This window comes from Pleurodeles waltl, chromosome 8 (assembly GCF_031143425.1).
Source record: "Pleurodeles waltl isolate 20211129_DDA chromosome 8, aPleWal1.hap1.20221129, whole genome shotgun sequence".
Classification (NCBI taxonomy): domain Eukaryota; kingdom Metazoa; phylum Chordata; class Amphibia; order Caudata; family Salamandridae; genus Pleurodeles; species Pleurodeles waltl.
The window spans coordinates 857835837-857852628 of record NC_090447.1 but is presented as its reverse complement, the minus strand read 5'-3'; the positions used below and the strand labels follow the sequence as shown (position 1 = coordinate 857852628).

The following is a 16792-nucleotide window of genomic DNA, read 5'->3' as shown; positions in this document are numbered from 1 at the left end:
GAGAGCTATGACTAATCATGAATGCCACGTGTCTTCAGTGCCTAGTAGCTGCAAAACTGAAAATAGCTAATAACTGGAAAAAAATGGCATGCCCAGCACTCACTCAGTGGTACTTTATAATGTGAACCAACCAAGCAATGGAACGTTTGACCAGTGATATGAACGCAACTCTGTTAGCATGTACTTGTGAAGATGGAGAGTTAATTTATGATGGTACTATAATCCGTTCTATAGCACTGTTTAGCCTGATGGATCACTGGTTTTTAGCTTGGCCAAAGTCAAACTGTCTCCTGGGATAGGTATAGGATGTATAGCACTGATTTTAGACACTGAGTGAGTCAGTCAATGGTCTCCTGAATCCGACTAGAATAGAAAGTGGTTCCTCTGATATCTAGAGGCCTCATTCCCCTTTCCAAAGAAAAAACAAAACTTGGAATAGATGAAATTTGGTACAGGGATACCCACAAGAATCGTAGATTCCCCTCTGCTGTGTCCCTGCACAAAATTCCAGCCAACTCGAAATGAAAGCTTGAGTTGCAGACATCACAAGAAACCGTGTCAAGAAAAAGGTCGGGATGAAGACTTGCCACATGGAAGTGGCGATCACTGGCTGCAAGAGATAACAAGCATTTGCAAGACAATAGGTATCACATTTTCTTGAGTTAGCTTTATTGGCATTGTAAATTCATAACTGGACACTTCTTGCTACATAAATTGGCCAACCCTGACTCATTTCATCTTTTCCTGCCACAGAATTCCAGTAGCCCAGCATTTAACTAAAGCACTTCCATTTACCTTCTTCCTGTATATCAAAACATATTTAAGTATCATATAAACCTTTATCAGAAATAAACTTTTGGCATTAGTGTAATGCTCAAAACACCATAACAAAAATATAATTTAGGGCGAATTGGAGGGTGAAAGGGAAGAGGGAATCGGGCATAAGGATGGAGAGGACAAGTGGCATAGCAACGTGTCATGGGCCCCGGACTAAGAAAGGAAAATGGTTGACTAGAATTTTGGTAGGAAAATAGAGCAGTAATTAGAGTTGAGTGAGGTCCATAAGTCTCCGGGCCCTGGTGCCACTGCACCTGTCAATAACTAGGTCTCAGGAGAGAAATCGGATGGGGCAGAAAAAGAAGTGAAAGGAATACAAGAAACACAAGGAAGAAAGAAGGGGCCACAAAAAAATAAAAGAAGGGAAAGAAAGAATGAGAAAATGAAGACACAACTAAGAAGAAATAAAAAACAAACGTGTGAGACAAAAGAAAAAAAGGAAGTTAGCAAAAGAGAGGAAAAAGTGTGAAAAGAGAAAAATAAACAGAAACAGAAACAGAAAAAAAGAAGATGGTGAGAGAAACAAGCAGCAAAAGAGCCAGGGCATGAATGTACTGACACATTTCTCACAGACACGGAATGGGAAAACCACTTTGACACTTCGGGTCCTGGCAAGTAACTTGTGGCTTCCACATACAGATGGTAATGAGAGATTTATAGTCAAACGTGAATTGACAGATAAAGATAAGAAAAACACAAGAGAAATAAGGAAGAACTATCTTAAAAAAAAAAAAAGTGAAAGGATGCATTCAGAGTCAAGGGAAAGAGCAAATAAATACATAAAGAATGAAGGGGATAGAAAACAAAAGTGAAAGAATGAAATGAAATCCTGATGAAGAAAAAAGAGAAGCACAAAACAAGGACAGAAATAACCAAGTTTTTGTGAGTCTGAAAGAGGAGGTAGGAAGAAATAAAAAATAAAAAAAAAAGAAGGAGAAGAAATAAACAGTTGAAAGAAAGAGCTAAACTGTTAACGTGGATTTCAAGAGCTGGAAAGAGAAAACTGGGGAGAAAGAAAACATTGAGAGTAAACAGAGTAAAGAAATAACGGAGTGAGACCGGTGAAACCGACCCTCCCAAATAAAGATGGCAGCTAAGAATAGATTTAATTGGCTTCCCCATGTCATCAAACAGAAGTCAGTGTGGAACAGCAGGCATGCACTGCAGAACAGCAGGAGGTGCATTAGCAGAGTTGTATGTGAACCCCAATACAGCGTTATTGGGGCGCTTCAGATCAGGATTTGGGGTACTGACATATCGGAGTCCCAGCCCAGTATTGTAATAACAGAAAGGCTTCCGCTGAGGAATAAGCAAAGGAGCACCATGTAATTCCTGGTATTGGAATAATGTGGCGCTGCATGTTAGGCTTGAGGTGCACTGACAGTTGTATATGGGCAGCAGTATGGAATAGTAACGGGCCCACAAGGTCAGAAGTGAGGTATGTTAATGGAGCTATGTGTGGAAACTAGTACTGGCATGCAGATGTTAGCCTGGAGGTGCTCTGGTAAAGCTGCGAGTGGGGCGGAGCATGGGAGTTGCTTTGCCTCTGAACTACAGAAGCGACAAGGGGTGTGTGTGAGCCTTAGTACTGAGAAGAAATGTGCAGTGAATGTTAGATTTGATGTATTCTGGCAGAGCTGTGGTGGTTCCCATCAACTGTGGCGTTGGATATTAGACTTGAGGTGGACTGAGCTGTGTTTTGCTCTTTTGGGTCCAGTATTGGCCTGGCAGTGGGACTGAATATTAGAATTGAGCTCCTGTAACAGAACTGTATGTGAGCGGGGTCCCAGTATAGAAAAAGAGGTGACCTCATTGGGGTAGAGCAGAGGTGCACTGATGGAGCTGCATCTGAGGTCCTCGTACTGGAACATCAGATTGTACTGACTAAGAACTGAGGTGCTCTGGCAGACAGTGTGTAGGGTTCTGGCACTCGCACAGCTGAGGGCTTGGAGTGTGTGTGAACTGAGGTGCACTGATGGAGCTGCGAGTAGGATCCCAGTAAGGAGCACAAGTGGGCACTGTCCAAGGATTGCAGAGCCCTAGTAGAGCTGGGTGCCAAGGCTATAAGCAACTGTAAGCGATTCTCTGCCCTGGGGGCCACAGGCAGGCACACTTGGTAAAGGAAATTCAAGCCAGGCAACAGAGATAGTGCTCACAAAGACCAAACGTGACCAAGACAACAGCCTGATTTATAGCCTTGTTTACAGCTAAGCTCAATGGAAAGGGAAGCTTCCCCGGACAGGAGCAGGAAACAAAGAAAAAAAAAGAAGTCCTCTACAGACCAGATAAACAGGACAAAGCGTAATTTTACCGAAGCTGGTCCCTGCTCTCACACAGAAGAGACAAAGAGGCATGACTGACCATTAGCAAGCAAGGATTCGTAGATGACACAAACTAACAAATGAAATAACCGGAAGCCCACAGAAGACGTATACTTAAAAGTAGGTTTTCACACTGGAAAGCACAGCTAGATTTGAGGAAATATCATGCCATCTTGCAATTCCTTATACTACATTAAAAGGCATTTTAAAATGTTTACATTTGTACTATCGTTAGCAAGCATGAACTTCATCACCCAAATACTTTAAAAAGAGCAGATTTGGAAGCGAGACAGGATTGATGCAGTTCGATTTTTAGAGATCGGGCAGGACTACATTACAGAGACTGAGGTGAGAAGAGGGTTCAAGCATTTGCATCACTCCCCTGTGCTTCCTGTTTTATTTGCACAAGGACATCACGATTAAAGTAAAACTAGGCATGCTAATCGAAGGACACCCACCACAGAAAAAAGTTCTTAGTGTTGGTTTTACACCATGGCTATGAAGATGTGCCACTGCTGTAAATATTAGGATCAAGATCATACTTCTGATTGCCAGACACTAGTGTACCAACTCTTGTATACAGAGTTTAATCTCATGTTTATTCCTATAGCTGCGTAAGGCAGTTGTAAACTTAAGATGAATACTGCATTCTTTCCTCCACTGTCTCTCCAATGAGGATTTACTGTACATTTAGATTGCAAGGGAAAAATCCTGTTTCCATATAATCTCACAACTTCGTTCCACAGAGATGTATCCAACCATACGTTTCTATGACAATTGTTATTGCATTGTAAACTACTGTTATTTAATGTTGAATCAATAAAAGCAGATTTAATAAAAAATATAGGACTATATTGGCTTGATTACAAGTAGAATGACAGATAAAAAAGACAATAAACACCATGACCAAGAAGTAAAATCATGAATTTGGAACATCAGTCTGCGTAACATACATTGGACAGCATATGGAAATTCTTACCTGCAGATCTCTTTCCAGGAGTAGTAAATGGTACCTATGCCAGGTTACAAAGGCAGGCCCTTGATGAGAAAAGTCTATTGCTGTAAAAGGACGACCAGGCCCTAAATAAAAAAAATTAAAAAAATTATAAAGCAATTTCAAACATTTTCATTTAGTTAAAGACTTGGGCTATGGACTTTTGATGGAGTTAGTGGGACTGAGAAAAACAATGGCAATAATGTACAGTGAACATGCTAGAACATGGTGGAGGTCAAGTTACACATTTGAGCCACATATATAATTAAAACTGAGACCTCAGTCAGATTGGAGAATTAAAACATTCTCTCTCAACTACCAAATCTTACCACTGGCTGAGAAGTATTTTTTAAAGTTTAATTAAGAGGCTATCCCATGAAGGCATCAAAATGATGCTCCATTTTGACAATGATCAAGCTCTCAGATGAAGCCAGTGCAGATACTTCCTCACTTCAAAAACTAATTTTATTAGGCTAAGACAAAGGATGAGCTGTTAGCTGTGTCTTGGAACATCTGGAGTCTCTACAGACTTCAGATCACAATACTGTGGACTTGTGGTGGAAAGAGGTATGAAACAACTTATCCAAGGTGAGATTGAAAGAAGTAAATTTGTATCACTGCACTAACAAGTATCCAGAGTCTAACAATAAAAAAATAAAAATAAAAAGAAATGCAAGAAGGAAAAAACAGAAAGCATTCCTTCCCTCCACTTGTGCACCCAGTATGTAATATACCCATCAACTTCTGAACAGACACTACCCTCTTGCAATTTATAAAGGACTCCAACTCTACCTCACAACGCAAACAGAACCAATCAATATTCTGCCTCTTGTAACAATTACATTTATCTAAGAGCTGGTGCCCACAATTAGAATTGTACAAGTATTGCTACATAGGAACAAACACAGTCATGCTGTCTTGTCGTTAAAACGGACCAGTCTATTTGACTGCCTCCAAGGAAAGAAGGAATAGTTTATTCTGTTCTCTTGTCTGCAATTATCTACAGCGGTGTCAAATTTCCTATAACAAGGGATATAAGTTTCAGAAAAACGTTTCTACTTAAACAGTAAGATTGATCGTTCACGACTCTTTCCCGACTAAACGTCTTGAAAAATATCTTAATGCTTATCTGGCTAGATATCTAGAAGAGAATAATCTGTTGCAGGAAGCACAATTTGGTTTACAGATATGGTTGTGAGAGAGCGTAATCTAAATATTACCTATTTTAGATGTGAAATGCTTATACTTAATGCTGCATTAATAATATTATTCATTGAAACGTATTTTAAACGTGGAGAATTATTGTATGCGTATACTAATATCAACTATAAGAAATGATTGCTTGTATTATGATTAATTGAATATGTTAACACGTACGAAGATTGCATTTATTAGAATCCATAAGCCTTAAGTTAGCGAGAGTCGAAGAATTAGCTGTGTAGCTCTCATATTAAAGCATATTTTTCTGTTTCTCCAGTGTGCTGACTTGCAAAAGGGCCATGACCCAGCATTTGTTCTCTTCTTCGTTTATTTGCAACAATGCTAGTTTCTCATCCGCATGCTAGCTGCTTTAGTATAAAGTTTATACGCTTTGCAACAAAATATGGAAACTTCCAAGGACATTCTACCATGGAAAAGAGAACTTTTGACCTGATGAATGTGCCAGAAAATGAAGTAACCCCGGATGTGCCACCTACGAAAAACGTCAATTATGAAGACCAATCAAAATGTTATGAACTATTGTGAAATGACAAGTGCATTACTTAATGTATAATTTGATAGGTTGAAGATAGTGGGGTGAAGTGACTATCCAATAGAATTTTGGGGGAATGTATTTTGAAAAAGGGATAAAAACTCATGACACAGGAGACTCGAGAGCATTAGGTAGGGAATGATATCGATTGCATCCAGAAACTCTGTCACTCTATTTGATGATTTGAGACTTAGACAAAACCATCCTCCTCCATAGACTGCCCTAATTACACTTTCCCTCCTTATGAGGGAAGTGTCCCCTGTCGTTAGATGAGATAGACTGTTGGCGCTCTTACTGATGTCCTGAAGACGAAGACTGATCCTGTATGCGGACTCATTCCGAGGAGGGTAACTATGACAACTGCTATGGTAATTTGTCTAAATGCTTTTCCTTTCTAGGTACCAACTGCTGTATTTTTGGTTAGAAACCCTAGATAGATGTTTTCCAAATTGGTGTTCTAAATTGTTTTGCATGAAGTCCAACATGCTGATGCCAATTAGCGGTTAGATTAGGTATTCACCTTGACTGACACCAACAGACGTGACTGACATTGTACTATGCTGAAATGGGCTTATATGATGATCTATGCATTCTGACTTGTGTATCTCTTATGTTAGTGTCTCAATGGTTCTGATTTTTACATTGTCAAAATCTTATCACAGTTGCCATATCGTGACAATGCTTCTTGGTTTTGAGATTAATACATCTGCTGTTAGATTGTAATCAATAGGGAATAAAATTCACAAAAAACTTCAACAGAGGTGTGGTTATTCGTGACTGAAAGGTCATGATTGCGGCGACAGTTAACTAAGGGCAAGATGTAGCAAAGTTTTGCGAGTCGCAAATGGCCAGATTCGCTATTTGCGACAATGCAAAATCGGAAATGGGATTCAAAAACCCCATTTCCGACTTGCAAAAAGCGATGCGAGCCGTTTGCGACTTGCAAAAATTGCGACCCCATTTTGCGACCCGCAAATAGCAAGTCGCAATTTGCGAGTCGCAAAGCTTATGCAATTGCAACTCGCAAATTGCGACTAGTCGCAAAAAGCCCAGTTTTCATGTCCCATTTACCACTAACTCAGAGCAGGTGGTAACCATAACCAAAGCATAAAAGGAGACCCAGAAAGCATCTGGGTTACTCAAGATGGCGGAGATATACCTGATAGCAGTGAGGAGGAGAGTCCACGCCGCACAGCAGAGGAGGAGGAGGAGGGGCCACAGACAGGAGAAGATATATAGAACAAGGCAGACTCTTTTTCAGCAAACTGAGGATGAGATATACGATAAATATCGCCTTAGCAGCGCAGCCATACTAGAATTAATTGATTTACTGAAACCACAGCTAGAACACCAGACTCTGCGTGGCTGCGCCATCCCTACGCATGTGCAAGTGCTATGCTCACTGCACCTCTTGGCCTCAGGGAGCTATCAGGGGGTCATTGCTGTGGCAGGTGGGGTATCCCAAAGTGCAGTGTTAAGGTTCCTCAGGGCATTCCTAGATGCCTTAGTCACACACATGGCACGCTTCATATACCTACCAAGGAATGAGGCAGAAATAAACTGCACCAAGCTGGACTTTTACAGGATTGCAAACTTTCCCCATGTCATAGGATGTGTAGATGGGACACATATTCAAATATGCCCCCCTGCAAACCTGGAACATATTTTCCGCAACAGAAAGTGTACCCACTCACTGAATATTCAGGTTGTTTGTGACGCCTATTATGTCATCACTGACATTGTAGCTAAGTTTCCAGGCAGTACCCATGACTCATACATTTTTAGGCATAGTGGGATACATCAACGCCTGGAACGTGGGGAATTTGGAGACGAATACCTCCTAGGTAGAGCTACAGACACATTGCAGACATACACACAGGTCACTGTGCACACCAATCAGGACTTCCTAACAGTGTACCTTTTGTGCCCAACAGGTGACAGTGCATATGCTCTAAGGCCATGGATTATGACTCCGTTTTTAACACCCAGCAATGAATGTGAGAGGCGATACAACAATGCACATAAGAGGACCAGAAACATCATAGAGCGCACCTTTGGACTCCTGAAAGCAAGATTCTGATGCCTCCACCGCAGTGGAGGTGCCCTCCAGTATACCCCCATTACAGCATTCAAAATTGTGGTCGCATGCGCCATCCTCCACAACATAGCCACCCGACGTGGGCTACCTCTCACCCCTGCAGACCCAGATCCTGATGATGAAGAGCAAGAACAACCACATTGCCATCATGGGGATCGGAGTATAGCTAATCAAGGCAGACTGAGACGGGAACACATCGCAAACCAATACTTTGGAAGGTACGTGTCAACTCCAAGCATACTCACCTATTGACCAAAAACACCATTTGTTAAGTGGAACAAAAACTATTTAATTAGTGCAGAAATTGAACTATATACAAGTAATGAATGTCTATGGGCATGAAAATGCAAACCAGGCATGTGGCACATTGACGTCATGTGCCACTTTAACAGGACCAGGGTAATCTCTATGACCTTCTGCCCCTCCTGCCAGCCTGGCTGGTCCCTGGTGCTTCTGCTGTGCTCTGCCTGGTACTCCTGAGCACCCTACTGTCAGTGGCAGAGACACTGCTCACTGTAGAGCCCTCCTCACTGTCCTGGGGTGTTTCCCCTGTGCCCCTAGACAGATGCCGTGCCTCCATGAAGTCAATGACGTGGGTGAGACGTCCCAGGCCCCTAGCCACATCCCCAGCGAAATGGCCCATTTCCACCTGCAGCCCAACTGTCCTCCTCGACAGGCCTATGGTGTTCATAGCCAGCCTGCCGATGGATGTGGCCATCCTGTCTAGTCTGTGCAGGAGCGGACGGTCCCTGCGCCGCCCACCCTCGGCCTGGGCCAGTAGTCCTCCTGCCAGTTCCCTCATGGCTAGGGCAAGGTCCCCAGTGTTCGTGCATATCATGTCCATCCTGGAGTTCAGTTGCTGCATGCTGGCCTCGTTAGTGCGCACGAAGCGGTGCAGCACACCACTAATCCTCCCTAAAATTCTATTTTGTAGGCGCTGACCATGCAGCAGCTGTGCCTCACTGGTGCTGGGAGGTTGTTGGCCGGACTGCAGCCCTGATGTCCTGGATCTGCGTCGCCTGCGCAGCGGTGGCTGCCCTGTGTGTTCCACTGTCTCACTCCTGCCTGTTGCTGGCGCAGCCTCTTGGGATACAGTTGCAGCAGGTGTGGATACTGCAGGGATGATGTTGGCCGTGCAGGTGGGATTGCTGGCGGGTCCTGAGGTGTCCTCATGGGGCTGGCTGATTTGAGTAGTGGTGGTGTCTTGTGGGAGACCTGTGGGACATGGGGAACAGACTGTCAGTGTCTACTATCTGTTGCACACTTCCTAATAAACATTTGCCTATGAACTGCCTACTTGACTACATTTCCCATAATGCATCATTCTGGTGTTTGCTACCCTGAAATGGAGCTATCTTGGTTGAGCATGCCCCTGTGTACATGGTGGGTGGGGGTATGGCCTTGATAGGGGTACAGGCATGTCACATGGTACTCACCGGTTGATGTGCTGGGCTCTGAGGTGTCCAGGTCCCCAAATCCGGATACTGCCTCCTGCTCCAGGGTTTCCTCCACCCTTTCTTCCAGGGGTGTGGGTGGTGGCACGGACGATGGTCCCCCTCCTGTGCCTCTCATCTCCCGGAGCCTTTCAGCCACCCTCTCCTTGGTCCGGGAGCGGAGGTCATACCACGTTTTTTTGATGTCATCAATGCTCCTGTGGCTCACCCCCAGGGAATTTATTTTGTCCTGGATGTCCTGCCACAGCTGTTTCTTGGTGGCTTCAGGCACATTTAGGGCTGACTTGCCAAATAATTCGTCATAGTGCTGACAGCATTCGTCTGTCAGCACCTCCAGCTCCCTCTCTGAGAACTTCAGCTTTCTCTTCCTTGGAGTTCCTTCCATGGCAGCTGCTGTTTCTCCTGTGTGCAGTTCAGCAGTTATAAAAGGGTGTGGTCCTCCCTCCTCCCAGGTGTATTAGTAAACTTTCTGGCTGTGATGTCATCATCATGTGCCAGGAAGTGTTTCCAGAGTGTTCTGGAGAGTTCTGCAGCACCTGTAATCAATTTACATGCAACTCGCAATTTGCGACACCAACTCGCAAACTGCGAGTTCGTTTTCTGCACGGTCGCAAAAAGCGACCTCGCAATCGGCGGACTCTCACACTGCGTTGCGACTCCGGGTGTGAGTCGCTATTTCGGCACTGTTGTTTTGCCTGCATTTCGATTTGCGACTCGCATTTTGCGAGTCGCCCGAACTCGCAAAATGCGAGTCGCAAAATTTATTTTTCCTACATCTGGCCCTAAATGTCTAAACTGAAATATATTGTGGTGATATATGTTGATAATATTATTGATGTATTGCTTGACATATTGATCAGTTACCTCGTCTTACGGTGTCTCACCACTGGGTCAAAAGATTCATCGGCCTAAAACGAGTCCTAATGTGTATAAATTAACATAGAAGGACGCGTTAACAGTTCTAGTACAGAGATAGCACTGTTAGCTATCCCAGAAGAGATAAGAGCAATTAGAGGTAACAGTGGAAGTGCATTCTTTGTTCTTTCGGAACTTTCGACTGCTTTTGATATGGTGCGGGGGCACTGGCACTTAGGGGCATACTTAAGGAAAGTGGTGCTGCACCTAGTGCAGCGCCACTTTCTTTGCACCCCTTAGAGCCCCCTACCGCCACCATGTGTGCACCATATCTAGGCTACAGCACACCATGGCACAGGGTAAGGGGCAACAGCGTCATTCTATGGGACGCTATTGATGTACTCTGCAGGAGTTGCGCCAAAATGTTGGTGCTACTCTTGTAGAGCACATATGGGACCATTATAAAGTAATGGAAGCCCGCTTTTAACACCTGCTCTGAGCAGGCGTTAAAAGTTCTGTAAAAAAATAAATAAATAAATAAAATGACACAAGGTAATCTGTTAGATTTCCTTGCACCGTTTCTTCACCTACCCCTAACGAGGGAACACCCCCTTTGCATACATTATGCCTGGCGCAGGCATAATGTAGCGAAAAGGGTTACAAAGTGGCGCAGTGCCTGCACTGCGCCACTTTGTAAATATCACACAAGGATTTTGGCCTCGTTGGGCCACACGAACGTTAGAAACAAAACAGAAGAAAAAAAAAAACGCTAATGTGGCGAAAGGTGCCACTAGGGGCTTATAAATATGTCCCTTATCTTTGATGGCCAGCACTTATTTTTCTGCCTCAAGCATTTACTGCGGACAAAAAAAAGACACATGGGAAAGACGGAGGAAGAGAAACAAAAAAGCGTCACAATGGGAGAAAGCAAAAAGCTGCAAGAGGGAGCTGAAGGGGCAGGGAGGGACTGTAAATGGATTGAAGCAGTCCGAGATGGCTTAAGGATTACGCTGCCTCAGTATTCAGTGTTCGCAAATTTAATTGCAGCAGCCGTGTGTTTAAGAGGAGGGCTTTGGGCACCGGCACGTTTTTATGTACAAATTAAGCAATATATATATATATATATATATATATATATAAATAAATGAATAAATAAATAAATAATCTCACAACTGATCCATTCTTATGGTTTTGCCACTGCAGCCTATGCCGAGGACACAAATTGTGGTATCCATTTTAAACAATGGTGAGGAAGTTGCACTTAGATTTAACAATTGTATGAAGGATATTGCTAATTGGATGATGTCGAATTGCCTGAAATTGAATTCAGATAAAATTGAGGTATTCGTTTTTGGAAAGGGCACCTCTTTCTGGGGTCATTCTTTGTGGCCTCAGGTTTTGGGTCCACCTCCAATCCCGATTACCAGAGTAAAAAATCTGGGGGTAACTTCTGATATTGATTTATCTTTCAGAGAACATACTATTAAGTTGACATGAACTTGTTTCTTATTGCTCCGATCCCTTAGAAAAGTACTATCATTTATCCCTTATCAGATGCAAAAATCAGTAGTCCTCTTTTGTTCTCTTGTGTATTGGCTATTGCAATGCTCTCTATATGGGTATTTGGCAGTCAGTACTCAGTAAAGTTCAGATGCAGCAGAACACAAAATCAGTTTCACACCAAGTTTACCACTTTTGCAAAAAAACTGAGGTGGTAAATTCAAGCAGAAAATGGAGATCCTCCACTGCTTTTCCGGTTACCGCCCCTCGGATTAATAAAATATACTGTGGCAGTCGCAACTTTGTGTATACCCCCTGTCAGTTGTGGAACAAACTGCCAGTCCACCTCAGAAGAAAATTGAATCGTTAAACTTTTGGCAAAGCTTTTGAAATCTTAGCTGTTTTCACAACTGCTTTAGGCTTCTGGTTTGCCACTATATGCCTTTTTTGACTCTTAGTGCCAAGACACCTGAGGGTATGCAGACACTCAAATTCAAATGCACATTCAATTTCAAGACTGAAAAACAGAGCAATCTGGAGACAAAAATATAATGCCCCAAGAGAAAATTATGGCTAATGCCCATAAATAATTTTACATTATAATAGTAATTTACAGTATGTAGTTAAGAATATGCCAAATTACTGAAGGGATCTTTTCAGTGGTACCTGGACCAAGGACTAGACCACGAGTCGGGGAAGTTGTTAGATGCTCTTGAAAAGTACAGACTTTCTTCAAATGGAGGTGTGAAAGACTGTGCTGGAAGATTGACGTCATGTCCTTGAAGCAGCTGGACTAATGAGGACTATGAAGGGTTTGGTTTTCTATAACTAATGACAACAAATGATAGTCCTGCACAGAATTTGACTGAGCACTAGTGTGTTAACTGTACTCGATTTTGACTTCCTCAGACTTCAAAATGGACCAATAAAGCTTTACTCTGTTTATGCCAGTAGGGTTGGAGTATCACAGCTACCCCAGGCATTGCCTGGCAAACCAACTGTATATTTTCTATGATGAGGTAGAAGATCCACATTACTTCGGGTGTAGGAGCTGGGAAAAGACAGCCAATAGTAAATCTCTGCTTAAACAACTGAACTGATAAAAAAAAAGCTTTTATGCAGTAATGGGGACAATGTATACCAGTGAAGGTCCACTTTGTTACCCCCAGATGGGGATTTAGACAGGTAAAGTGGGCAAGTCATTGACTCTCTTAAGCTGCAATGGGCAGTTCCAGTGCAAAGATCTTCTGAGAATTGAGCGAAATAAGTTACATGGGTGCTTAGCACTTCAGCACAAATGCATTTTAAGGCCACTGGTGCAATCCTGTTGTGCGTAAAAGATAAAACTGGACAGTGCACAGTCTCTACACAAAAGCAGCAGACCTCTCTTAAATATATGAAATAAAGGCTTGCAAGACAATTGTCTAGTCTTAATAGTTTCTAATTTGAGGACCCTGCTACTTATAAGCACACTGGGCTTTACTGTCCCCTGTGGTCAATTCAGATCCCAGCAAACAGAAGAAAGGTGTTCCGTGCAAAGACAATGAGCTTGTTAAGACTTTAGTAGAATGGCCTCCAGATTCAGAGGCAGTGTGGTAGGTAGAATATCCTAGTGGCCAGATCATATTAATATATATATATATATATATATATATATATATGCACACATACATACAGAGTGAATAAATTGGAATCTGCCAATCTTTACCCCTGGGAGTGCAGCTATTCTTGTTGGCTTATTTTTCAACGGTCCTGGTCTCAACCCTATGCTGGCACCGGCAGTCCGAGCGCGCTGCTTTACAGACCAATTCTTTTGCTATATTATATATATATATATTATATAAATATATATATACACACACACACACACACACACACACACAATCCCTATCCCCCAATTAGAGGCACAAAAATAGAGCTCAGTTAATTAAGACTGAAGAAACTGGCCAGCCAATATGCTTAATGCAGAGAAGACAATACAAAAGTGCTGGTTGAAAGAAAACATTACATTAGCATTTACAGATCAATTTAGCTAGTCCAATTACCAAGATGCATTTTGATTAACAAAAAGATACCACCTGCCACTTTCAATATAGAAAACTGATACATGTAAAACCACCCGTAGGTACAGGCTTAATTCATGAGGCTGTCTTTTCAATCTATTGTGCTAGACATTTCTTTTACAGAGACATAGCAAGGATTCTGTACTTGAGACTGAACTCTGTTACTATGGAGGAATCAGAAGGGGCAGGAGACAGAAATAAGATCTCATTGGGGCCATAGAGAAAGTTGATGCAGCCTGATACAATATGGTTCTTTACTTCAACACAAATCAAGGACCTTGTAATGTTCTAAATATTGTAGTGTTGTCCTGATTTCAAAGTTGTAAACATCTGCAGAATTACAAAAAAAAAAAAAAAAAAAAAAAAACACACAAACACCACACACACACACACACTTCTATATCAACTTTGATCAACCATAAATTTGTTACAAGCATCAAGTCCTCATTCATCCTAGTCCTCCAAGATGGACCCAAAGAGTTCTCCACATTACTATCATCCCTAGCAAATTAATTGAGTCTATGATTATGGGCTCCAGAATTGGTAAACACATTTCCGTTACATCTTGGGACCCCCAACCAAAGAAGGCACTCATTTTGGGCAAAATACATTTTTCGGATATCTACTCTCATTGCTCCCACTCTAGCCTTCACAAGTCCACAACCCTCACACCAGGGTCGTTGTCTCTCCAAGATTTCTGCACCTTTTGGCTCTGTTTCACGAAGAAGGCCTACTCATTTTTCACCCCCAAACACTAATAAACTGTTTTATTCAGAGGACATTGCCAACCATCACTTTCCCATTGCTTCAAATGTCTGCACTTAGCTTTAAATCCATGAAATATACAGTATCATTTTACTACAGATCTACCAAAGCTTGATCACTTTTCTTTTAAATCAACCACGCTGTTTCATCCACTGCCTTTCTCCATCTCTTTGAAATGTTGCACAGCCATCCAACCACTTTTAATATCAGGAAGTTTCATAACACTATTGTTTGTGATTAAGCCAGGGTCCATATTCCCACTATGCAACTCCCAGTAACCATCACACTCCCACCCCCCACAACATTAATGCTACTTTGTGTGGCCTTGTCAATAGTGTGAGACTCCTCCAAATATTTTCCAAGCAACACCAGACCTTCGAAATTATATCTGCAATACTGTACATATTGATAAAGTGTTTTACATAAAGACCCACACCAAACATTGACCTTCAACATCCAATTCAGATAGAGCAAAACGTTTAGCCTTTGCACTGGATGTCTTCAGTCATTAATTGAAAGTGTTACAGACTACACTGCTATGCTTATTTTTATGGTCAGAGTTTAGCATGATTGCCCTGTAAGTAATATTGTCACCTCTTTAAACTGCCAAATATATTTTTTATTATTATATTTATAAGCAAGGTTTAGCATCAAGTCACAATGCTGAAACTCACTGAAAGCTTCAAAGAAAATTTCAAATTGAGGTGTGGTATCATTGTTTTACTCATGTTACAGGAATTGTAGTTAAAAATGGGAAAATTTGCCTGAAGTCCACCTTCATCTACAAGACCGTACTCAGTTACTCTGGCTTGCCCTTGCAATTTCCTTTGCTCTACATTCTTTTAATACAGTTAAAAAAAATATCTAGTCAAGGATATGTTTATGTCGCATAGGATAACTCGACAACCTCACCTCCATTCCTTGGCATTAGGTACCAAACATAAGAGTTACATCCTTACATACCTAACAATGTGTCCCGTACAGAATAGTAATGCAGCCACACAAAGTAGTTATATATGCTGGCATTTGCCACTTGAGGTGTTGTTTTGTTTGGTCCAAGTATGCTGAGCCAGTGTTGTGTCGCTATCACATAGTCTGGGTGAATGGTGTTCTTGGCACGATCCAGAGCATCCAAGAACCGCTCTCTCTCCTGGGGCGTCAAAGAAAGAACATTCTTTCTAACAACCGGAGCTTTTCTTTGGTCACAATTTGGACCACTCCAACCAAACTTGCAGTCACCACAATGATATCCAGAAAAGTTGCCTGTTTTAAGAAAAGCAGAAAAATAGTCAAATATTGAGAGCACTCACCATAACTTGACTAGCAGCAGAATCATTCTGTGTTTTCTCTGTATTATTACACAAGACAAAGATCTAAAGTATAGGGTTTGTCTAAGTTGTTTAAGAGTTTAAAGCTGTACACATTACATATAAAATGCATATTTCCCCATAACTGCAGAAGTAGGAATCCACTAGAGATTAAACAAAAACATTTTGTAAATTGAAGTGCATTTTAATGTCTTGATGAAGGGAAGCAGCATTAGAGGCTTTAGACACTAGATTACCATGAACAAAGTATGGGCCAAATATAACAGCAGCTCCTTCTGGAATCAAACCCTACAGACTCTGCAATAACAGGTACCAAACAAGGATATATGCAAGATATGTCAGACATCTGAAACAATCTGCCATTAACTTAATTTTATAGCACAATGGGAGAGTAAATTACTATTCCCACCAATACCTTTTATTTACAGCAAACAAAAATAACTACTACCAAATGTAGGTTTATTTACAATTGATCTAACCACCCACTGCACACAAGAAAATGTATCAAGATAGGTGCTGATTGGGCTAAGGTACAAATCTATTTACCAAGTGCAGGAAACCAGGCACAATATAAAGACAAAGTAGAGAAAGGATGTTTTGCCAGAAGTGGTGCAGCTGAGATGTGGTTGTTACTTTTGACATCACAAGCTACATATTACAGTATTTTCATTATAATGTATGAATTGCTAATAAACTAACTGTAAAGTGTTGCACTGAAAGCCTATATTGAGATGCATTCACTGCAGATTAGTAACTTGGTATAGTCATTCTAACTGTAGTACGATCATTTATTTTTATATCATGTTTCCTTATGATGTTAGGGA

At 41.8% G+C, this 16792-nt stretch overlaps 1 protein-coding gene across 1 annotated transcript in view; it reads right to left on the bottom strand.

Moving 5' to 3' along the window:
• The window catches only part of DCT (dopachrome tautomerase), a 117033-nt gene that overhangs the window by 59317 nt on the left and 40924 nt on the right, over nt 1-16792 (bottom strand). Inside the window, exons 2-3 of the mRNA XM_069205137.1 lie at nt 15604-15903; nt 4138-4238 (exon numbers count right to left, since the gene is read on the bottom strand). Of these exons, the coding sequence (XP_069061238.1) occupies nt 4138-4238; nt 15604-15903 (401 nt within the window). The remainder of the gene's footprint in view (nt 1-4137; nt 4239-15603; nt 15904-16792) is intronic.